This window comes from Eriocheir sinensis, chromosome 13, assembly GCF_024679095.1.
Source record: "Eriocheir sinensis breed Jianghai 21 chromosome 13, ASM2467909v1, whole genome shotgun sequence".
Lineage (NCBI taxonomy): Eukaryota > Metazoa > Arthropoda > Malacostraca > Decapoda > Varunidae > Eriocheir > Eriocheir sinensis.
Window position 1 is genome coordinate 11,838,093 of NC_066521.1, and position 24,015 is coordinate 11,862,107.

Here is a 24,015-nt window from a genome sequence, read left to right on the forward strand (position 1 = left end):
AGAGAAAAAGTAGGAAAGCTTTGTTTAGTCGGCGCAACATCTGTGGTCATATGCTGGAGAGAGACAGAAGGGGAAGGAATTATAGGAGAAGGGAACAGATCACAGGAGACGGGACACAACCCCCAATTAATACCTGGTACCCATTCACTGCTGGGTGGACAGGGGTGTAGGGTATCGGAAAAGCCGCCCAAATTTTTCCACTCCGCCCGGGAATCGAACCCGGGCTCTCGGTTGTGAGCTGAGTGTGCTAACCACTGCACCATGAAGCCCCCAGAATACAGAGAATGACATTTAATGTTTATATCACTTATTAATATTTGCATTAATTATGGAATCAGTTTTAGAATAAACTGTTTCTTCTTGAACATAAGACCCTCCTAAATACAATGGTACTTTCAGACTTTAGATAAATGCAATATAAAAAGAGACAACAAAGTATTTGTAAAAAGTGGTATAAACATTGTCATTCACTGACTTACTCACCATATTTACTTTATTTTTTTACCCTATCGAGTTTTGAAATTAGTGTTATAGTTGAGCAGTCACTGCTTAGTCCAATGATGTTAACAAATTTGTCTATATTGTCATTTGCAACTGATGAGCTAAGTAGCAATATATGAATATTTTCTGAACCTACGTGGTTATGTTAGGCAACACAGACGTTAGACACCCTGCCTGCTAACAGCCACCCACGTGCAATCAGCAGTATCCTTACTTGAGTAAGGATCCAGCCACTGCTGAGTGAGATCCAGCTCAAGTGAATGGACTGTCATACTGCCATCCTCTGCTCAGTCACTACAGAATGCTGTTAATAAAGGTTTTCAACCAATAATAAAAAAATATTAAATCAGATGGTTAATACTGTGAGGACAAAAAGGAGACAGCATAGTAGGACTAATCTGAATCTGAACTTTCTATTTGATGCCTCTAGTCTTGTATGCCAGAAAATATAGAATATAGGAAATGAAAAATCGGGTCTGTACATTACCCATGAGTACTCACTGATGACAACCATAAACAGGGCCAGGATATTAAAAAAGGTCATATAAATTTTGCTTTTGGAAAAAAAAATGCATGCATAGCCACTTGGTCTCCATTTTATGAGGTGGTCTTGTATAAGAATTGTGATTTTGTCCAGTAAATACACTGCTGCCATCTACTTCCCTTAGGGAAAGAGAAATACTCAAAATGGAACTTCAATACACCTTTACTACTTCCAACACTACCACCCGAGTACACCTTCCCAAGTTGGCCCAACAAAGCCAAGACAAATATGACCCACCTTTCATGGTCCAGATAAAAACTTGTCACACAATCTAACCCTGATCAAGACCTTGTTGTGGACGTCTTACAATCTTGATATTGTAGATCACACAGCTGAGAAGCAAATCATCTTTGTCCAGAAGGAGGCAGTAATGTAATTCAAGCAGAAAGCCCTGCAAGACATCACTACATGAGGTAAATGTAACACAGCAAGGTCATTTACATTGACATCTGCATTTTACATAAATATTTGTAACAAACAATAAAATTGAAAAATTACATATATAAAATTATGAAACAAAGTGATGCATCAATTTATTTGCATTTTTAAGGCCTATAAAGGTATATTGTCAATGTATGTGAATATTTTACTTCTACAATGATGAAAATATTTTCCTTTCCAACATGGCTTCACAATCCAAGAAATTACAGGATTAATGTAATTTGTTCTTACAACTTTAGTAACTAAAGTTTGACAGTTTGTGATACTTTTCTTTGGTTGCAACACTCAACTCAAAAGGCACATTGAGAATCTCCTCTGCACTTCACAAATGCATCTGAAAAACACCTTGACAAACAATGACAATATGCAAGCATATGAAGAGCAAAGCTGAAGGATAATTTGTTATATAAAATTGTTTACATATAGATAACGAATCCTATGCAACACTGGTCCCAAATGTCATGAAATATCAAGATCATAACATACAGGCAATCTTTGTTATATGTATGGCTTTTGTACCAAAATCCCTTATAACAATTTGGTAGCAAACAATGAAAATGTTGCCTTACATAAATTATGGTGATAGAGGGGTTGTGTTCCAATTCCCTCTCTCCTAATAAAATTATAGACATGTCTATAATTTTTTAGGAGGGAGGGAATTGGAACATAATTGGAACACTGCACAATGTACAGTAATTCTCAAAAAGATGACTTCTCCAGAGTGGCACAGAACTCAAGTTAGCTGCTTCTTAACAGTCTTGTGGAAATTATTTCTTCAGTATATGACCGTTCGATAACCATTTTGTCATCTACGTACGCAGATAGGTTGTTTAGTGGGGAATTTCTCTACATGCTGGATTCACTGGCAATCTAGTAGTGTTTGTTTTGTCATATTCTTCTAAGGAGACTGGTGGTATTGGTGCAGACATGTTTGCCCTTTATCTGGCAGAGCCAGCTGACCCAAGAGGCAATAGTGGGCCCTCCACCATGCAGCCCTTCTAATGATTTACCATTTTACACTGATTCACAGGCACAGACAACCACACCATTTTACACCAATTCACAGGCACAAACAACCACTTAGCAATTGGGGTACCACTTGCTGGATGCTTGGGAGGCATTCTGGATGTTTTTGTATACAAATACTGAAAGACACAAACACTCCATTCAGAGTAGAATTAACTTAACAGACAAAATGAAGAAGCATGTGTATGCAAACTGTGAGTTGGTGAGCCACAATTTCATACACATATCCAAATATTGCAAGCATAAATAGATTTTATGTAAATGAAATTGCATATAGATAAGTGAATATACATAAAATGACCATACATATGACAAGGCTTGTCTATACTTAAAGTAACAAGGCTAAGAAGATTAGACTTCTGCCATTCAAAATACCTGAGAAATCAAAAACCCCAGCCACACACTTAAGTGGAGTTGAGAAGATGGCTGAGGAATAGAAAGATGAGATTAATTACTGATAAAAATACACATATGAAATATATAAATATCTTTGTGCTTCTACTTGTTGATTGGCAGGAACTGTGATGATGCAGGCACGGCTTGTAATCAGGCCTGGTGCTTCTGTGCGAGCTCTTCAAGAGTGTCCATCAGCTGCTTCTCGTCCTTGGAGTCAGCTTTGGTGCAGGCCAGCGGCAGGTGGGTGGAGACAGCCTGACGGTCTGCAAGTGTTGATGAAATTTGCAAGGAAAAATTACCATGAGAAGATAAAACTCGGGAAGTACAATCACAGCAAAAATAGATACATGAATAAAAACCAAAGGAAGTTTTTTGAGCCACAGAACAGGCATATTTCATTTACAACAAAACTGAAATAAAAAAAATAACCCTGCTGTGGCATCTCACCCTGGAAGAAGAGTCCCGAGGGTTGCTGCAGGGTGGCCGGCGACACAGCCAGCCAGACTGCCGTGTCCGCACCCTGCTCTGCAGTCCTCAGCTTGTCCTTCATCTGGGGAAAATATGGCCAGTCAGGTGAGGTTATTGTGTAGCACTGCCTGGTTGTATGAGGGGCTTGGTTATCATCCGAGGATATTAGGTCATTATTTAGGTGAACTTACATTATGAATTATTTGACGAGATCTGTTTCTTTAATGCTGAGATCTACATTATGACATGGCGTATTCAGGTGAGGTTGCATTAGTTATTTGGTGAGATCTGTTTCTTTAGTGCCCAGATCTACATTATGGCATGGCGTAGGACTTCAAACCATTCTCTTTTACTGTCCAGGAAATACGAATTGTACCTCACTCATTATAACTGTTAACATTATCCTTTCTAAGCTTATTCTAATGCTCACCAAGACCCCTCCAAACTATCTTACTTTCTTCTCCCCTGCCATAGATGTTATCACCCCCCTTATTCCCCTGCCACCAAGACTGCCCCCACCAATCCCCTCTCACATACATAAATCATCCATGTTTACTGAGAAGTTCCATCTCACAACAATGGTATCTACTTTAATCCTGTCTACCATTATTCCACTCTCACATACATAAACAACTCTGCTTTTCATATTTACTGAGAACCACCACCTCACAACAATGGTATCTTGTTTAATCCTGTCTACCCTAACACTAAAGTATATCCTACCTTGGCATAGAAATCAGGCATGGAGGTGCGTACAGCTGGGGTGTCTGCCCAGCCCGGGTGCATGACGGAGAAGTGAACCTCTGGGTGTTGGGTGGCCAGCTGTTCCGTCATCACCACCTGTGGAAAAATTATACGGTGAACCCATTGGTCGGGTTTATTTCACTCAGAATTAAGGATAAGTCGGAACAGCAAAAAAAAATTCAATTAACTTAAGTTCACAGAGTGGACTGGTGAATAGAAGGAAGGATTGGTGTAAAAGGGGAGGATTACTGAATGGACTGGTGGATAGAGGAAGAGTTGGTGAAGGGACTGGTGGAAAAAGGAAGGGTTGGTGAAGGGACTGGTGGAGAGAGAAAGAGTTGGTGAAGGGACTGGTGGAGAGAGGAAGGGTTTGTGAAGGGACTGGTGGAGAGAGGAAGAGTTGGTGAAGGGACTGGTGGAGAGAGGAAGGGTTGGTGAAGGGACTGGTGGAGAGAGGAAGAGTTGGTGAAGGGACTGGTGGAGAGAGGAAGAGTTGGTGAAGGGACTGGTGGAGAGAGGAAGGGTTGGTGAAGGGACTGATGGAGAGAGGAAGGGTTGGTGAAGGGACTGGTGGAGAGAGGAAGAGTTGGTGAAGGGACTGGTGGAGAGAGGAAGAGTTGGTGAAGGGACTGGTGGAGAGAGGAAGGGTTGGTGAAGGGACTGGTGGAGAGAGGAAGAGTTGGTGAAGGGACTGGTGGAGAGAGGAAGAGTTGGTGAAGGGACTGGTGGAGAGAGGAAGAGTTGGTGAAGGGACTGGTGGAGAGAGGAAGGGTTGATGAAGGGACTGGTGGAGAGAGGAAGAGTTGGTGAAGGGACTGATGGAAAGAGGAAGGATTACCGAAGGGACTGATGGAAAGAGGAAGGATTACCGAAGGGACTGATGGAAAGAGTATGGATTGGTGAAGGGACTGATGGAGAGAGGAAGGGTTGATGAAGGGACTGGTGGATAGAGGAAAGATTGGTAACCACATGATTTCTGATAGACGTGATATGACACATTACCTGCTGCCTCTTGTTCTGTGCGTAAGCCATTGTGCCATCAAAGGGATTCATCTTCTCAAACTGCAAGTCACCAGCGTCCAGCTTCTGCACCAGCATCCCTCCTGAACTGATCGTCACTACTCGTGACTTCTCAGTTCTGTGCAAGAAGATAACCAAAGATGTAAAGTTAAATATCACTAATTAAATGTTTTCTTGACTCTTTCCCATCACGGCCATCTGTGAAAACCGCACTTTTCTCGTGGGAATTTCAAACGGTTCCATAGTGATGTTTTACTTCTAACACTCAAAGCAAAGTTACTGTTCATCATAGAAAGCTCATTTAGGTGTTATTTTAAAGCTTTGTAATTGTGCTGTTTTTAGTAATAGCAAACGAAAAATCTATAAAGTATAATGCCAAAAATGTGAGTTGAATGTCCACCCCAGCACCACTCACTTGGACAGAAGGGGAAGGAGGCGGGTGGTGAGGATGTAGGTGCCCAGTGTGTTGGTGGCAAAGTTCTTCTCCAAGCCGTATTCGTTCACCTCCCGAGTGTTCACCATACAGCCAGCATTGTTCACCTGCACAGGAGAAGGAAACCCTAAGCTCAACAACAAAAGAAGGGTTCAACTCTCTTATACCACACCATTACAAGTTCTGGTCACTGTCTGCCCATCTCCTGCTGTGATATGCTAGTGAAGATTTGTAAGAACTGGAAAGTTTTTTTTCTATGGTATAGATGCTCCTTGACTCATAGATGAATAAAGTTAAAACAGTAATAAATGTTGATAAATGGTAACAGTTATGGTGAAAATTTGGGTATGGTTAGTATTAGGAGCATATTTTAAGGTAGGCTAGGCTGTGGTGTCTGGTGGGTGGGACCTCTCTATCCAGATGAACTGTGTGGGTGGAACCCTCCCTCACATGGGATGCATACATACTCCATACAGGGGCATACAAGGCCCTTGTAGGTGTATGGTTAGCAACTAGGAGGGGGAAAAGAATTGCTGGAGATGGTACAGAATAACCTCAAGGAGGCTGATTTAGTAAAAGATGAGATATGAAGTTTCAAGCTGAGATTTTGAGTAAAGGACTGCCCAAGAATGTTTAATGTAGAAGAGGAGGATAGCTGTGAGTTATCAAGGAACAGGGGATGTACCAGAAGACTGGAACATTTGTTTAATAATGGATCAAAGGAATAATTTTAATTATCTAATATGATTAACTATGAAGATCTGGATTCTATTAAACACGACTATCCCCTCTGGCGCAGTCGGGGAGCCCAATGGGGGGGTTCTTTTAACCTCTGTATCTCAAAAACTATTCATCACAGCTAAAAACCAAAAACACCACTGGAAAGAGGAGGTCCAGATCTATAGGAGTCGGTTATGTATGCCTCTCTTGCGAACATACATGCACGTTCAGGGAGTGTTGAATGTTAACACTTACGTCGGTGCGTGCGGGATGATCAGCCATATTGAGGTAACTGCGGACATCTCTTTTTCAGACTCTGGTAAGGGAGTATTGCTACCTGCAATATCTACAACTATTTGGTCAAAGAAACAGTCAGGTGATAGGTGAAGCTATGCAAAAATGCCGCTATATTGGGCAAGAACATCCACTAGTTGCTCGTCCGTAGATTTGCCCATTGGGCTGATATGATTTTCCACCAAATTAAGTGAAGAACCCACTCAATTGGCAATCCTGTGTTGTGAGAATTAGTGTTGGAACACTCTCATACGCGGGAGATTTGAGTGCTGCAGGAGCTCGCAGCGAGCGTTTAGCGCCACCAGCAAATACGCCTAACGCCTGCTGCAAGCGTTTAGCAATGAAAGGGTTAAACTACAAAAAAATCTCCATATTGTGGCTTTACTGCACCAAATGTTTAAATTATAGAAGATGAATAAGTTGAATGCCAAAGAAATAAGCAAGATTCAGTGAAATAAACAAATAAATAAATAAAAATGAAAGCAATTATGATTTCAAAGCAGTCTATTTTAGCTATGTTCTTTTTTATCTCATTAGCTATGAACACCTACCAGAGCATGCAGGGCATCATTGGTGCTGCAGAAGTTGGCAGCAAATGAGTGGACACCCTTCGAGTCTGACAGGTCCAGGATGTGCACATGGATGTTCTGTTCAGTGAAAAGGAATGAAATACATTATGGGATATTTTTTGACGAATATATTTAAAATCGGACGAGTACATGTTTTTCGCTCAGCATGGCCGGGAAACCCTAAATTACCATGTGGTGAGGTTTGTTTTCGTAAAATTAAAACCCCTCCCCCTTGGGGGGGCTTTAGAGTAATAGTCGGACATGCGCGTCATAAGACGTTCTTGTCAACATATGCGGTATCATTCGTATATACGTAAAAATTGCATTAGAATATTTTATTTCTTTGTAAATTTTGTCATCTGAGGTAAGTCAACAAACACTCTTCTTCGCGCGGAGAGGCAGGGGAGGAAGAGACGTGCCACTGCGCCAGTGCCAAGCGAGAGACAGACGGGAAAAGTATGTTGTACTTTTCTCTCCTCTCCAGCCAAAAAAACGTCCCGACAAATGATGTACAAGCGCAAGGCAACCAGAAAAAGTCACCAACACCAAGAGGGCTTATGGAGCGGCCAAACCTCAGAAAACAAGCAAGAGAGTAGTGTAGAAGCAAGGCACTCCCGCTACCTGGCCACAATAAGGAAGGTGGCGCCTTCCGACACCCTCGCCTGCGAGTGAGTAATACTTTCTTAGAAAGGGGGACCAGATGCCTTATCATTCTGAGGTAAGTCAACAAGGTATATACAGTCATATGTGAGAATTTCATACCAATCAGATAAATACATATGGCAAGACAGGGAGAAATATAAAAAAAAGTCTTTAGGAGCCGATATCTCGAAAAGTATCTTTTTAACCTTCAAATAACTTCACAAAATCGGTAAAATGTCTGAATGACTTTTGTAAGGTATCATTTTAAACTACAAATAAAGGGCGATTTTTTGTTGGAAATGGATTTTCAAAAATGTCAAAAGAAAACGGGACACAAAGTGGAGAAAATAATAAGTGACAAAAAATTGTAATTTTTTTTCTTCGAAGACAAAACAAAAAATAAAAAATTTACCTCCAACAAAATGTAGATAGGTAAACAAAGTTTCTATGGTATTTTTTTCAAAGCGATTAACTGAAAAATAAAGCCTGTGAAACAAAAAAATGAAAAACACGCTTTGTTTGAGTCTCTCCTAAACTTCACCCGATTTTGATGAAATTCACAGAATATCATTTCTTTACATCAACAAACAACATACTACAATTTCAAAGCTATTGGACGTACCATATGCGCAGGAGGAGACCCATAGGAGCGCCCCTTAAGCAAACAGTAATATTTTGAATAAAACTGTATCCTTCATGTCACATGCCAGTATTTCATTACCTACCTTATGAAACATCACTAAAGTTGGTCTATCGAATTTAACTTGAGCCTTTAGGCACGGCTCCCCTGAGCCGCGCATATGCCACATGACCCCATCACTCTCCTCAGAGGAGCTCACTACCCCCCTTCCCCTCTCTCTCTCTCTTATTCACATTATATATAATATCTTTTGCTTGGCTGTGCAGAATGCGAAAGCGAGACCTTAGTGAGTCTTCCATGGTGGCGGAAGGGTGAATGGTGCGGCACCATCGCATGAGCCACGTTGCCAAGTGAAATGGAAGGTTTACGGAGCCCATGTCTTTCCCTCAAATCCCAAGCCAATCATAACACCATGCAGTCATATTATGAATATATTTATATTCCATAAATAGATAACGTACAGACTAACAGTGAGACAGATTGCCATGCGCAGGTCATTGCTAGATGTGTAAACAATGGGGGGTTACCCGGGCCAGGCCACAGGGCTCAAGTTAGAGTTGATGAACTATAGCTCTTCATATATCTTTTCTACAAACGTTCAACAATCATGGAAACGCTTTCAAAATCCTATTCAAGGACAATTTTTTTTTTATTATTGAAATTAGAGGATAATATTCACGAAAGCATAGCCTCCTCTGGTGGCGGCCGCGGTGGTGGTCCAGCCGGTGTTGCGAGAAATACCTCCTTGCAGAAATAAGTCGCATATGTGTGTGTGTGTGGGGGGGCTTATTAGAAGGGGGGTTGAGAGGGGCGAAGCCCCCCCATTAGCTGTCAAGTCATAAAGTTCAGTTGGAGTACGTAATTTAAATATGCTCCCCCACCCCAAAACCCCAATTTCCCACGGGTCCCCCGAATTGAACCTCTCTGCGAGCTATTTTGCGGCTACAGCGGCGGGCCCACAAAAGGCATTGAAAAGTCAATCTTTTAGTCGTTTCCGGAGAAAAATACTGTCTCCATGATAAACAGCATTATATTTTATTCAGAAATTTTGAAATTAGTAACATCATTAAAACAAATCTTTACCCTAGTCCCTATTACAGTAGGGATTAGAAGTATATAAGTACCAGGTATATATATAAGAAGAACATATAAATACTGCAAAAAGTATACTCCTAATCCCTACTATAGAAAAAAAAAAAAATAAAACAGGGAACAAAGTTATCAAAGCTAAAATACAATAACTGCACCACATTGTCCCCAACACTCACTTCATTCTTGGAGGCCTCAATGATCTCTGTCTTGGCCTGCTCTGCCGTGGTGGGGTTGCGACACACCAGGTGCACCGTACCACCTCGCTTGGCTATCTCCAGTGCTATGCATTTCCCAATTCCACTGTTTGCACCTGAGATAATAAAAGAAATTAAAAAAATCATACTGCTCAATCAACCCCATGATGAAAGATCAATTCCTATGCAGCTGTAAATTAAGATAGTAGTGTACCCAGAATATGTGAGATAACAGCATATATAAAAAGTCATTAGTCACCTGTAATCATATATTGGAGTCCAGCACAGTCCACCTGGAGGTCAGCTTCAACAAAACTCCTGCAGGCCCGGGCATAGCCAGAGCTGAGGGATACATGAAGTGTCACAAACTATTTACTAGGTCCTATTCCATAATTTATTTCTGAGGAACTTTTTTTTTTATTCTTCACTAATCAAAGGCCTCATCATAAGCCCTGGCAACCATAATATATCATCACAGTTTAACCCAGAATGGTGTGCATCTCTTCAACTGCATTCCATAGCACTTAAAATATGACATTTTTTTACCCCAATATGTGCTGAAATGTCTACTTACCCCACTAAAGCATGAGGTGTCTTATTACCCCAATAAAAATTAAATATCTTTTTACCCCAATGAATACTGAGGTTTCCTTTGCAATCAGCAATCATTGGGGTAAAAAGATACTTCAGTAAAGATTTGTTTTAGTACCGTGCCAGTATTTCATTACCAACCTTATGAAACACCAGGGGGGGCTTCACCCCCGCCACCCCCTGGAACCCCCACATGTAAGCTATATGCAACTTATTTCTGCGAGGAGGTATTTCTCGCAACACCGGCTGCACCGATGCCGCAGCTGCAGCCGCTGCCAGAGGAGGCTACACTTTCGTGAATATCATCCCCTATTTTCAACAATAAATAGCCCTTTAATGGAATTTTGAAAGCATTTCCATGATTGTTGAATGTTTGTAGAAAAGATATATGAAGAGCTAGTGATGTTTCATAAGGTAGGTAATGAAATACTGGCACGGTACTAAAACGAATCTTAACCAATACTTCATGTTCATTTGAGCAATATTGGGGTAAAAACAGCTCAAGCTTATTAGGGTGATAAGACATTTTTACATACATTGGGGTAAAGTGATGTATACCTTAAAAGACAAGACAAACACCATGAAAAACAGCTTTAAGCCCCACCTGGATAAATGGCTGGCTGGTATGCCTGGCCCTCCACCTCCACCAAACCAAAGGGGCATGGCAGATCCCCACCAACACCAAGTTACAAAGGCATGGCAGATCCCCCACCAACACCAGCCACAGGGGCCCCAAGGATAACACTATATCATCAGTCACCCAAGAAGCCAGAAGGGAGAAACTGCCAGCTGCCTCACCTGCTTGCCCACCTTAACACTAAACTCTGACAAGCATATAATAATTCTTCAAAGAGATCTTTATATCCCTGAAAGCAATACTGACATCATAAAACTCACATACATTTCGCCTCCAGACCAGTTACACAATAATTAAACGTTCTTACAAGACACCATCGGTGATCTCACAGGTGGATAATTACCTAACAACCCAACAGGTGAGCAGCTCGTTGACTAGTTTCGTCCTCATTACTACACACTTCCCTAACACACACATAGGTATTCTTGACCCATAAATACACCGAGATGTAATAAGAAACAAAGAAAAAATAGGTTAGGCTTATCAATACCTCCCTCCCCATTGCACAGGGCGTGGCGGGAGTACTTGTGCCTCGCCCCGTCACGTAACATTAGCAAGCCTCTCATTACCTCTCTACTCCGCCCTGGCGCCTCTAGTACTCACTTGGTGTACTCCTTGAGCCCCTTGAGGAACCAGACGGTGTTCCTGAAGAATGACATGCTGATGCTCTCTCCGCGGCCTTGTGCAAAGCTTATCTGGGGAGGAATTTATGGCCCCTTCCTTCCCTCTACCTTCCGCCGTCACTCCCTCAGTGTTGCCAGACGCCGCTCAGCCTCACGGATTTAACGAGTAATACCAGAGTGAATCTATGAAACGCATCCTATAAGAACAAAATGTACCAGGTTAAGAAAATAGGCTATTGAACGTATTAGTAGAGAGAGCCATAGTACCTAACTTGCCATAAGAGTACCCAAATGTCAACCTTGCTTACACAACACGTGGTGCCGCGAGGAAGAAAACTATGTAAACAAACGCCTTTCAGGGGGGACTCACCTGAAAATTGGTAGTACCTTTACGTAAAACTTCATTAATTAAATCTCGATAGCACGTAAAATATGTATACATGAATTTGAGAGGTTATCTAATCATTACTGCGCCAACATTTAAGCAATCACAAGTCAGCTGGAAAGTTGCATAAAGCTGGTAAGATACTGGAATGATTTGGAAATGAAAGTACTAACTATTGCTTGCTGGGTCCAGTTATGCTACATCTGTTTCCCTCACCCCTGCCTCTCAATAGCCAGCTCTTGCAATCTTCATTTTCATGGCAGGAATACTCACCTGGTTGACCTTTCCTCAACAGGTTATCAAAGGAAAAAAGAACAGAAACACACTAATACTTCCCATAGACATTTTTGTCTTTACTTTCCATAATAATGAGGCACCAAGGCTTTGCTAGAGGGTGTGTTGTGTGCCTATCATGATATCAAGAGCATCTGATATCTGTCACTCATAATTAACATGACAGATGTTGGCCGATTCATAGTTTCCCTATTTAAAATGGTATATAACAGTTTCGGGATGGGCCGACCATCAGGCCCCACCTGGAAGAAGCCTTGGGCCGACCATCAGGCCCCACCGGGAAGATGCCTACCGGCGCAATAGGCAACAACGTAAAAAAAATTAAAAATAAAGTTCCATACCTTTCATTTTTTTTTATTTACTCTTCTTGTTAACCAACTCTTAACATGTTTCATATTTCCATATCTCAGCTAGTCTTCATAATTACTTTCACAGTTTACCCATCCTCTGGATCATTGCATTTTTACCACCATTAATGATTTGGATTCCACAATTCTCTTCCCCATTATCTCAGTATATCCATTCATCTTCAGTACAATAAGTGTGTCACATAACTACTGCTACGACTTTTTCCCTCTTTCTCCACATCATTCATGACCCTCTCTCCCTGCCCAGAAGACTCCCAAACACAGGTTCCTTGGGATATTAATTTCCATTGATGTCTCCTTGTTCATGCCCTAATTATTTCTCTCATGTACATGTTTAAGTACAAAAGGTAAAGGTGAAGCCCAGGGCATACACTATATCTTCACAAAGCTACAGTGCTCATCATTGTCACATTAGGCTTTGAGCCTGTGATGGGCAAGAACCCATTACTCCAGGACACAGGGCCAGAATGACATCCAGGTTACCACAGTTTACCTACTCCAGGTTTCTCCAAATACCCATTTTTCGAACAGCCTGAAATAGAGGATGAACAGCTGGATGATCTGCATAATGACTGCCCAGGTTGGAATTCAAACCCAGGCCCACGGATTCATAGCTAGGCACACTAACCAGTGCTTTACTATAATCTGTGCAACAGACATCCATGGCATCTATTTTGCCATACTTTTTTTTTAACTCTAGTTAATATGGTAAACATTGAAAGTATCCAAGGCTAGGAGCTTAAGAGTTTAATAATACTTTATTAATACTATTGCCATAACATGTCCTTACTTCCTAAATATATATAATCATATATTAATAGAATAAATAACAATTTGTGAAGATTATTTAAAGCTCAATTGAGATCAGGACAGCTGTCTTGAATCTTAATGAGGTAACCAGCCACTAAGCTTCAAAACTTCACTCAGTCAGTGGATGCAAATAGCTTCAGCAAATTAAGACTGAAGAAGCAACAGCCCAGGGAAGCAATGTGGCAAGTAGTCAGTTCATTTCATAGCCTGATGTGCCTAAACGAAATCAAGTGAAGCTGTCCAACAATAACAACTCAACAACTTCATGTAAATAATCAGTCAAAAGGTACTGCTGGTCTCCTGGTATGTAGGGAAAGTCAAAATACTGGATAAAACATTGAATGCTTTGGTTATGACTCCCTCTCTTTTCCAAAACCCCAATGGCCGAGAGATTGGTAGATCTTTAATGAATGCAGATCTTCTGCAGACCCCTGAGCTACGGAAGTTTCTCCACCAGAATGTGCTTGTACAAAACCGCTACTGCTGCTGCTGCTGAGCTGAGCAAGATGCAACATGGGCTGACTGCTGCCATACCTCAGTGGTGACTAGATAAACACAAAAAGTCTCAGAAATGTGTAGCTTGGTTATATTTGGCACAAACAAGTAATGGGCAAGAAAATAAAGAAGAAAGAGGAGTTCCTCAATCTATGGCTCTGTCCTCAGAAATGTGTAGCTTGGTTATATTTGGCACAAACAAGTAATGGGCAAGAAAATAAAGAAGAAAGAGGAGTGCCTCAATCTATGGCTGTCCTCTGTTTTCTTACCCATAATAACTGAGGTACACATCCATGCTCTCAGTGCCAGCAGTGCCCAAGCATCACTGCAGAATGCATAGAATAGTGCATAACATACCCTCCTCCAAGGCAATTTTATCAATTGGTTAGTGCCTTGATAATACATATTAAGATGATGATTCGCTCATTTCATTCAAAATTTAAAACAGTGCCCAAGACATGAAAATGTCTAATACTTTCTTTTATAAAAATACTGAATTTGTTGAAGCTTCAAAGCAGACACACAAACACACGCTTGTGGAGGCAGAGGTTTAGCCGGCTGGGAGGAAGAGAACCACAGGCAAGGCTGGCCTCAGCCAGGCCCCCACCAGCAGGGCTGCCACCAGCACTGTCACCAGGGGTGTGCTGGCCATGGGCTGGGCTGACGCAGAGTTTCCTATGTTGCAGAGTGATGAAGTGCAACACGAAGTGCAGGAGTGGATCTAAAAGAGAACCGATGCCTCAGAATGACATACTGACAAGACACAAGAGGGGACTTGGCCATGCTTAGTCCCAAACACCACAACACTAGGGTACAGTATCAGTATTGCATCCTTCATGTGGCATCACTTAATTTGAACTGCATCCAAGAAACATGCATCAGAACTGGATCCAGTTTGTCTCAACATTTAGCAATTTTCTGGCCTTCCATGGATCATGAGTGCTGAGAAACAAGAGAATCATGGCTGATCTAAAGCTGCATCTGTCTAAGTGGCATCTGGAAAGCTTTGGTGTAGAGGTGAGAAGACAGCGGCCTCTCTAGACCCTGCGAAAGTATATTACTGGCATTAAAAATGTATCCTGGGGAATGTTTACTTAGCCATTACTTTGCCTTATATCAAACAATGCTTCAACCTACCCTGCTGACACTAGACCTTTGAGCTTTCCTGCAGCTATACATCAACCTCCACATGATAGGAATGGGCAAAATTTTGTGTGACTAAGATATTTTTGATTGTCTGCAGTCTCTTCTATACTCAACTGTTGTTTCATGATTTGCTGCATAAAGTTTGTTCTCCAAGGCAGTATACCAAACATTGCATTATGCTTTTCAAAAGATTTCAGCCTCCAACCAGGGCAAGTTATCATGCTGGTGTGCTCATTTTTTTCATATACATTGGTAAAAATTATAGATTAGAGATTATATACCTAAATTAATGTTTAAACCCCAGACCTTATTGAAATTTCTTGTGTAAATGGTATTTTTTTATCATAGACCAAATATAGGGGATTTTTTTTTAACTGGTCATTTTTTTTTATAGATCAAGTATTGGTATCAACTTGTTCATGGACACTTTATTTTTCTTGGGGGTTAAACTTGTCCCTCAGCGGATGATAACACAGTCTTGGAGAGGGGCTGGCTTCTACTTGAGTGACTTTAACTAACATGAACACATAGGCCATACCAGCAAGCCAGCCACATCAAGACTAAGCCCGGCCAGAGCATGTACCCACAACCTTCTCTTTTTTTTCTTCTTCGTTTAGCATCCTTATTTTTCCTTATGGAGTTGACATGCTACGAGTCTCTCCCCTCCGTGATGTTCATTCTTCTCATCTCTTCCTCCACACACAATCTCCAGGTCCTTTTCAGTCTTTCAGCAGGTCACCTCCCTTCTACCTCCACCTCTAAACCTCTTCTAAGTACATGACCCTCCTCCTCCTCCTCCTCCTTCTCCCACCACCAATGAAATATGAAATGAATAATACTGTAATACCTTAGTCCTGTCCCCAATCACCACACAGGAGGGGCTGCAGCCGGCTACACAGGTACGATTGAGACTGAAGTTTGTTTCGTTGGCCTCTCCCTCAACCACATACCAGATCCGGTTCACCTGAGAAGGAAGAGTGAATGAGTGAGGCGAGTCTGGTGTGAGGGAGTAAAACAAAGCGATTAACAGTGCTATTCCCTCTTGCTGATGTAGTGAAGAGTTGGCATTACTGAAGAGATGGAAGAGGAGGAGGAAAAAATAGAGAAAGAAGTGGAAAAGATATGGAAGAGGAGGAAAAAAGGACGAGAAGAAGGAATATGAAGAAGGAGATGGAGGAAGAGGAGGAAAAATGAGAAAAAGAATAAAAAGAAGGAAGGAGATGGAAGATGAGGAGGAAAAAGGATGAGAAATAGGAATAAGAAGAAAGAGATAGAGGAAGAGGAGGAAAAAGGATGAGAAGAAGTAATATGAAGGAGAGATGGAGGAAAAGGAGGAAAAGGGAGATAGAATAAAAAGGGAAAAGGAGATGAAGAGAAGGAGGAAAAATTGAAGAAAGTATAAGAGAGGGAAAACAGGAAGGAAAAGGATGAGGAGAAGGAACAAGAAGGGGGAAAGAGATGGAAGAAGAGGAGGAAAATGGAGAGGAGAAAGAATTGGAAGAGAAAAAGATGGAAAAGCAGGAAGAGGAAAAAGGAGAGGTGAAAAAGAGGATAAAAGGAAGAAATTGTGACGATAAAGAAGAAAATTTGGAGATGCTAATGTGTATATAGGATGAAGCGCACACACACACACACACACACACTAAAAAAAGTCAGAAAGATCAAGAGAAATGAAAACAAGAAGAAGAAAAAGCAGAAGCACATACACCAGAGAGAAAACAAAAAGAAAAAAGTAATGAGCAAAAACAAAAAAGAAAACAGTAATGAGAAAGGAGAAAGAAAAGGCAGTGGGGAAGAATTAAAGGAAGAGAAGTTAAAGGAGGAGGAGGAGAAGAAATAGAATAAGAAGAAAGGAGAAAAAGAAAGTGAGGAAAAGAAGATGAAAAGGAGGCAGGAGAGGAAAAGAAGCAAAGGGAAAAGAAGGAGGAGGAGGAGGAGGAGAAAAAGAGTAAGGAGAGAGAAGGAAAAGAAGACAAAAAGGAAGAATTGAAAAAGAAAGAGTAAGAACAGCGAAGGAAAAGGAAGAGAGAGAGAGAGGAGGAGAAGATGCAGAGTAATGAGAGAGGAGAAAAAAGAAAAGCAAGGGAAAGATGATGAATAAGAAGGAAAGGAAGAGGAAAAGTTAAAGGAGGAGGAGAAAACCAAACAGCACCAGCCTCTCTAACCCTCCCTTACCGAGCAGAAGACTTCCTCGGGGTTGCAGGTCTGCGAAAGATTCTTATTATTCTGGTCCAGATCATAGCACTGGCCGGTGGTGTTGTCTGAGCAGGACCAGCAGGAGAGAGGACCTTGTTGCTGCTGCCCCCCCTGCTCTTCCTCCTGCTGCTGCCCTGCCACCACCCGCACCATCATCACCAGCACTAGAAGAAAGATGAGTATGAGGAAGAGTGCCTTGTAGTGTTGCTGCTATTGGAAGGATAGACCAAAAATATTAAAGGTTATTCTAGGTGGTACTTAAAGGTGTTGGGTGCTACTGCAGTCAGGTTTCTTATGCTGGGAGACACTGCATTGAACAGGCATGCTCCAGTGTGGGTGAAGCTGTTGTGCACGATGGTTTTCACTCTTGAGGACACCTTCAGTCCTCTTGATGTAGCAAACCCTGCCACGCCTTGGGTGGTGGTGTTCCTGGAGGCCGGCATTTGGTACCAGCTTCTCGAGAGTTTTCCACACGTACATGATGGTGTACCTGTCTCAGCGCCGCTGTAGTGAGTAGAGATGCAGGTGTTGTAGCCTTTCCCAGTAGTTGAGGTGCTCCATACCATCAATATGGCTGGTAAATGTTCTCTGCACTGCCTCTATCCTTGATATATCCCCCACTCTGTGTGGGGACCACAGCTGGCAGCAGCACTCCAGCCTAGGGAGCACCAAGGATTTCCACAGTGTCAGCATACAGTCCTGTTTTCTGGTTCTGAAGGTACGGAGTATCCAAACAGTGAGTCTTCAGGCTGTTGCTGTGATCTTGTCGTAGTGCAATGTGAAGGTGGCGTCATCACTCGCATACACTCCAAGTTCCTTGATGTGGTGTTTGACTTCGATGGTTTGCTGGTTGCAGATGTAACCTGTTGTGGTCTTCAGCTCCAGTAGGGGGCCATATCTAAGTGCCTCAAATTCGTCACCGTTTAGCAGCATGTTGTTCTCCTCTGCCTAAGCTATCACTTACGGTTTTCCTCCTGAATACCTTAAGAAGCATTAATATCTTTGGTCAATATTTACTGAAGAACAAACAAACCACAGTCATTACCCTAAGTGTATGTTCTTCTCTAATATAAACTACACTAATAATACCATATTTTTCACCACCCTAACACAACTTCCAAATGTAGAGGGGGAAGCTGTGACGAGACGAGCAGGAGGTGAGGGCGGAAAAATAAAAGTGACAAATCAGATGAAACAAACCAAAAGAGATACAAGATAACACAAAAATAAACCCCTGGAAATAAACACAATAAGGCAGACAACCACACAAGCCAAGCAGACCCCACATTCCTTCCCCTCAGGTGCACCCAAGCTCATCAACACACCTGCCAGGGACACGCCCCCATGCTGGCCCTGCTGCATCCCGCCGGGTACACCTGCAGGAGGGATTACAGGTGTGTTTGCAGGTGTGTGAGCAGGGGTGGCGTCCCTCCTTGTGCCGTGGGGAGGAAGGACTGACTGATACTTGTTCTATTCATAATTCGCGTTGCGCAGTGGAGTTAGACACGCCCACAGAAAGAGGAGGAGGAGGAGAAGCAGAAGGAGGAAAGGGAAAAGGATTGATTGATTGATTGATAGTTTATTGTTGCGGGAAGAAGAGGAAAGAGGAAAAGAAGAAGAAGGAGGAAGAGGAAGAGGAAGGAGGAAACGAAGAAGAAGGAGGAAGAGCATCGAAGAGGAAGAAGGAAAAGAAGGAGCTAGGAGGAGGAAGAGGAGAAGCAATCGAGGAGGGAGGAAAAGAAGGAGGAATTAAGAGGAATTAAGAGAAGTCAGAAGAGGGAGGAGGAAAAGAGGAAGGAGAAGGAGGAGAAGAAATATGAGAAGATAATGAACAATAACGACAGGAGGGAGGAACAGGAGGAATATGAAGCAAGAAGGAAATAATTATATAGGAAGAATGAAAAAAAAGGAAGAATGAGGATGAAAAAATGGAGAAAGTCGAGCCATATTGGAGAAGATGAACAAGCTATATAGGACAGGAGAAATATAAACCCTTAGCTAATAACTCCTATAATTAATCAAGGTTAACACACACACACACACACACACACACACACACATGCGGGTACCTGCAAGTTATTATAATCATACAGGTGTTAATAATAGTAAACAGGTAAAAGTATAGCTATTTATACACAAACCTAATATGGTAACACTTATAGGCAATACAATTAAATCAATAAGTAAAATAGATGTAAGACTTAATAATTAATAGGCTAGCGGTCTAAAGAAGAATTAAGCTAGTAGAAGTAGAAAAGAAGAAGAAGAATTAAGGAAGAGGAGGAGAAGAAAGCGAGGAGGAAAAGAAGATCGAAGGAGGAGGAGAAGAGAAGCCAAAAGAGGAAGGAGGAGAAGGAGGAAGAGGAAGAAGGAAAGAAAGGAAGAGCTAAAGAAAACTAAAAATTGAGAAAGAAAATGAAATAACAATACAAATAGCAAAACAATGATTATAAATCCCTCCAAAAATTACTTGACTGATGGTTTAGTGTTGCAAAGAGGAAGAAGAGGAATAAAATAAGGAATACGGAATAAGGAATAAAATAAGGAGAAGAGGAAATAAGAGGAAGAAGAGGAATAAAATAAGAAATACGGAATAAGGAATAAAATAAGGATAAGAAGAAGAGGAAATAAGAGGATAAGAAGAGGAATAAAATAAGGAATACGGAATAAGGAATAAAATAAGGATAAGAAGAAGAGGAAATAAGAGGAAGAAGAGGAATAAAATAAGGAATACGGAATAAGGAATAAAATAAGGATAAGAATAAGAGGAAATAAGAGGAAGAGGAGGAATAAAATAAGGAATAAGAAATAAGGATAAGAAGAAGAGGAAATAAGAGGAAGAAGAGGAATAAAATAAGGAATACGGAATAAGGAATAAAATAAGGATAAGAAGAAGAGGAAATAAGAGGAAGAAGAGGAATAAAATAAGGAATACGGAATAAGGAATAAAATAAGGATAAGAAGAAGAGGAAATAAGAGGAAGAAGAGGAATAAAATAAGGAATAAGGAATAAGGAATAAAATAAGGATAAGAAGAAGAGGTAATAAGACGAAGAAAAGGAATAAAATATGGAATAAGGAATAAAATAAGGATAAGAAGAAGAGGAATAAAATAAGGAATACGGAATAAGGAATAAAATAAGGATAAGAAGAAAAGGAAATAAGAGGAAGAAGAGGAATACAATAAGGAATAAGGAATAAGGAATAAAATAAGGATAAGAAGAAGAGGAAATAAGAGGAAGAAGAGGAATAAAATAAGGAATAAGGAATAAAATAAGGATAAGAAGAGGAAATAAGAGGAAGAGGAATAAAATAAGGAATAAGGAATAAGGAATAAAATAAGGATAAGAATAAGAGGAAATAAGAGGAAGAGGAGGAATAAAATAAGGAATAAGAAATAAGGATAAGAAGAAGAGGAAATAAGAGGAAGAAGAGGAATAAAATAAGGAATAAGGAATAAGGAATAAAATACGGATAAGAAGAAGAGGAAATAAGAGGAAGAAGAGGAATACAATAAGGAATAAGGAATAAGGAATAAAATAAGGATAAGAAGAGGAAGTAGAGGAATAAAATAAGTGAGAAGATGAGTAAAATAAGTGAGTGTGCGCATGTGAAGGGTCAGCTGTTTGAGGCATGGCGGCGATGTACACAAACGCTGAGTAATACCTGACAGAGAGCCACAGAAGCCGGTGAGGGCGTTACAAAGCTGATAAAATGGTACGTATATCCCTCACCAGGCCACACGGGGCGAGGGAAAGGCAGAGGAAGAAAAGGAGGGTTCATTTCCTCCCATAAATGCCTCCTGTGTGGTGTTGCTGAGGGGGAAATAAGGTGGGATGAGGCGCTGCTTGGGAAATCGTCACCTCGCCTTTCTTTGTTGTTTTTTTAGTCAGTGTTTCATGGTGTCGGCTGCTCCAGTTCAGGGTGAGATTATTTTCTTGCTTTGGGAGTCATGGCATGGCAGGCACGTCTCCTCAAGGGCGTGGTGTTGATGCCTGCCTGGCCGGTGTGCTGCCTGGTGCCTCCCCCGGGCTGGCCGATGACTGGGCCCCTGGGGAAGGTAAACCAACACACCCGGATGTCACACCCGCCCTGTGTCCCGGGGTGAGGGCCCCTTACCCTCAAGGGCTCAAGGGCCAAAGAAATGGCAATGAGCACTGGGGCCCCGGACAGCTCAGTGTAAGTCCCAATCTCTACCAAACACCTAATTTTTATGCCTCTTAGTGGCTTTTTATCTCAGTTATGGGGTGATTAGTTTTCAAATTGGTCTTAAAATTATTAATTTCCATTGAAATAGGAGTCATAATGAATTAAAAACTTTACCCACAATATATATAAATATTTTTTAAATTTTTTTTTACAACAAAGGAGGCAGCTCAAGGGCACAAAAAAAAGGAAACAATAATAAATAAATAAAAAAGCCCGCTACTCGCTGCTCATAAAAAAGAATCAAGAGAAGAATTGGCATATTTATTAATCTTTACTCAAGACTTTTTACACTCACACCAACAGAAACTTTCCATCACCATGTGGCTCACAATCCCTTAACCTTTACAGGCTCGTCGCTATGACTCGAAAACAACTATCTTCTCCCCTGAGGGGCGGCTGTACCAGGTGGAGTATGCCATGGAGGCCATCGGTCACGCCGGCACCTGCCTGGGCATCCTGGCCAATGACGGCATAGTGCTGGCGGCCGAGCGGCGCAACACAAACAAACTCCTTGATGACGTGTTTCTCTCTGATAAGATCTACAAAATTGATGAGTAAGCGATCCGAACTCTGTTGCCACAGAATGCTTAGATAGTTTGTTATTATTTATCATTTGATAATTTAAAGTACAGGCATCTCATACTAAAACTTGTAACTAAAACACATGTGTGTTATGCACCTGCACGGTGCCCTGGACATTACGCATCAAGATCAAGATTTGTAATTACTAATGAAAGGCGTCACTAGATTCTCTTATGACTAAGATTTCTGCATTATCTTACAGTTTTCTGGTATGTCTATGCTATATGCAAGTATATATTTTCATTGTAGTCTACTTCTTCCCCAGGGACATGGCGTGCTGTGTGGCTGGCATCACCTCCGATGCCAATGTCTTGACCAACGAGTTGCGTGCCATCGCCCAGCGACACACCCTGCAGTTTGGCGAGCCCATACCCTGTGAACAGCTGGTTATGAGGCTGTGTGACATCAAGCAGGCATACACACAGACAGGAGGTGTGTTTGTGTTTGTCTTACATTCCCTTTAAACACTGCCTGACACTTAGAGAGAGAGAGAGAGAGAGAGAGAGAGAGAGAGAGAGAGAGAGAGAGAGAATTACTTATATGAAGTAAGGAAACAAAAATTCCCTCAGTATTCCAAGTCATGTAGAGCAGTAATGAACATTCCCCCCCAGGCAAGCGTCCATTTGGTGTTTCCATCCTGTACATGGGCTGGGACAACAGGCATGGCTACCAGCTGTACCAGAGTGATCCCTCAGGCAACTACTCAGGCTGGAAGGCCACCTGCATTGGCAACAGTAGTGCGGTGAGTAGTCCAGAAGCTTGGAACACTGTATTGTTCCATGATAAAATCACATGTAGTAGTCCATTGTACTTTTTGGTGTTGATTTCTATATGGCACATGGGCTGCTTTGGCCATTTGTGATCCATTGTCATATATATTTTATTTAGTGAATATTATCGGTCTGCAGTGTTTCACTGAATAGACAGGAACACGAGTACAAGGCTTTGAGTTGTATTCCTCCTCCCACAGGCAGCTGTGTCCATCCTGAAGCAGGAGTACAAGGTTGGGGAGACAGACCTACATGAAGCCCTGCTGTTGGCCCTCAAGGTGATGAGTAAGACCCTGGACATGACCAAACTCAACGCAGAGAAGCTGGAGCTGGCAACCCTAGTAAGGAAGGAAAACCGGACAGAGATCATTGTCAAACCTGTGGCCGAGGTGCAGGGATTGATCAAGGAACATGAGAAGCGTGAGGCAGACGCTGAGGCTGCCAAGCAAGACAAGCAGTCTGGCCCTAGTACGAGCAAGCCAAAGGTCTAACCTAGTAGTGCATTTAGGATGTGTCTTCTGAGGTAAAGAGTAAGTGTCTGTTCTCAGCTTTTGATTCTATATATCAGTAAGTGCTGTACTTACATCATTGTTTTTTGTGAGGGAAAATGTCTCTGCTTAGCCCACATAATCCCTAGTTATATCACTTTTTAATAAAACAGTGATAAAACTCATCTGATGTTTTGTACCTATTTCATTTGCATGAACACTGGTAGTGTACAGAGGTCAGCACACTTCACTGGGCTAGCGATTCACAGGCCTCAAGGCTCAATCTGAGTCACAGGGTTAACATAAGAACATAAGAACGTAAGGAGTCTGCAAGAGGCTGGTTGGCCTATACAAGGCAGCTCCTGTACACTCAACCCCACCTTACCTCACCATCCATGGCTTTGCAACATTCAGACTAACCACGTTTTTATTTTTGCTACATTGGCTTATAACAGCAAGACAGCAGGAGATAAAGTACTAATCCACTTATCAGTCAGCCACGTGTTTTTTTTTTTTTTTTTTTTTTTTTTTTTTACAGCTATGGAGACAGTGCCAGGGCGTAAAAAAAAAAAAAAAAAAAGAGCCCGCTACTCACTGCTCCCGAACAGAGGTCAAAGGAGTGTCCAAAACGAGAGGTCAATTTTGGGAGGAGAGGTGTCCTGATACCCTCCTCTTGAAAGAGTTCAAGTCGTAGGCAG

At 41.6% G+C, this 24,015-nt stretch overlaps 3 protein-coding genes across 4 annotated transcripts; 1 reads left to right on the forward strand and 2 right to left on the reverse strand.

Moving 5' to 3' along the window:
* Positions 1-1,189: 1,189 nt before the first annotated feature.
* On the reverse strand, positions 1,190-11,725 carry LOC126997981 (dehydrogenase/reductase SDR family member 12-like). The gene is made up of 9 exons (XM_050859250.1): positions 11,556-11,725; positions 9,984-10,066; positions 9,707-9,840; positions 7,139-7,234; positions 5,556-5,680; positions 5,123-5,258; positions 4,100-4,216; positions 3,356-3,458; positions 1,190-3,171 (listed from the first exon to the last, which is right to left on the reverse strand). The coding sequence occupies exons 1-9, from the start codon at positions 11,609-11,611 to the stop codon at positions 3,059-3,061; spliced, it is 963 nt and encodes a 320-aa protein (XP_050715207.1). The 5' UTR covers positions 11,612-11,725; the 3' UTR covers positions 1,190-3,058.
* Positions 11,726-13,354: 1,629 nt separating this feature from the next.
* On the reverse strand, positions 13,355-18,970 carry LOC126997983 (uncharacterized). Of its 2 annotated transcripts, none has more exons than XM_050859251.1 (4): positions 18,595-18,954; positions 17,249-17,433; positions 15,921-16,037; positions 13,355-14,648 (listed from the first exon to the last, which is right to left on the reverse strand). In XM_050859251.1, exons 1-4 carry the CDS (start codon positions 18,629-18,631, stop codon positions 14,478-14,480), a joined length of 510 nt encoding a protein of 169 aa, XP_050715208.1. In that variant the 5' UTR covers positions 18,632-18,954; the 3' UTR covers positions 13,355-14,477. The 2 variants fall into 2 exon arrangements, with proteins under 2 accessions (XP_050715208.1, XP_050715209.1); XM_050859252.1 differs by lacking the exon at positions 13,355-14,648 and adding an exon at positions 14,661-14,971 and having other exon boundaries at positions 18,595-18,970.
* A 1,861-nt stretch (positions 18,971-20,831) lies between these two features.
* LOC126997986 (proteasome subunit alpha type-4-like) lies at positions 20,832-23,502 on the forward strand. The gene is made up of 5 exons (XM_050859255.1): positions 20,832-20,985; positions 21,826-22,031; positions 22,325-22,491; positions 22,671-22,801; positions 23,030-23,502. Exons 1-5 carry the CDS (start codon positions 20,983-20,985, stop codon positions 23,318-23,320), a joined length of 798 nt encoding a protein of 265 aa, XP_050715212.1. The 5' UTR covers positions 20,832-20,982; the 3' UTR covers positions 23,321-23,502.
* The last annotated feature ends 513 nt before the right edge of the window (positions 23,503-24,015 follow it).

Coding starts and splice junctions, on each gene's coding strand:
- LOC126997981 (XM_050859250.1), bottom strand. CDS start 11,611: ATGTCATTCTTCAGGAACACCGTCTGGTTCCTCAAGGGGCTCAAGGAG. Junction 9,841..9,983: donor ACTCCAATATATGATTACAG/GTGACTAATGAC, acceptor TTATTATCTCAG/GTGCAAACAGTGGAATTGGG. Junction 4,217..5,122: donor CACAGAACAAGAGGCAGCAG/GTAATGTGTCAT, acceptor ATTTTTCCACAG/GTGGTGATGACGGAACAGCT.
- LOC126997983 (XM_050859251.1), bottom strand. CDS start 18,631: ATGCAGCAGGGCCAGCATGGGGGCGTGTCCCTGGCAG. Junction 17,434..18,594: donor TGGGGGCGTGTCCCTGGCAG/GTGTGTTGATGA, acceptor TCTTTCTTCTAG/TGCTGGTGATGATGGTGCGG. Junction 16,038..17,248: donor CCGAGGAAGTCTTCTGCTCG/GTAAGGGAGGGT, acceptor CTTCCTTCTCAG/GTGAACCGGATCTGGTATGT.
- LOC126997986 (XM_050859255.1), top strand. Junction 22,492..22,670: donor GGCATACACACAGACAGGAG/GTGTGTTTGTGT, acceptor ATTCCCCCCCAG/GCAAGCGTCCATTTGGTGTT. Junction 22,802..23,029: donor GCATTGGCAACAGTAGTGCG/GTGAGTAGTCCA, acceptor CTCCTCCCACAG/GCAGCTGTGTCCATCCTGAA.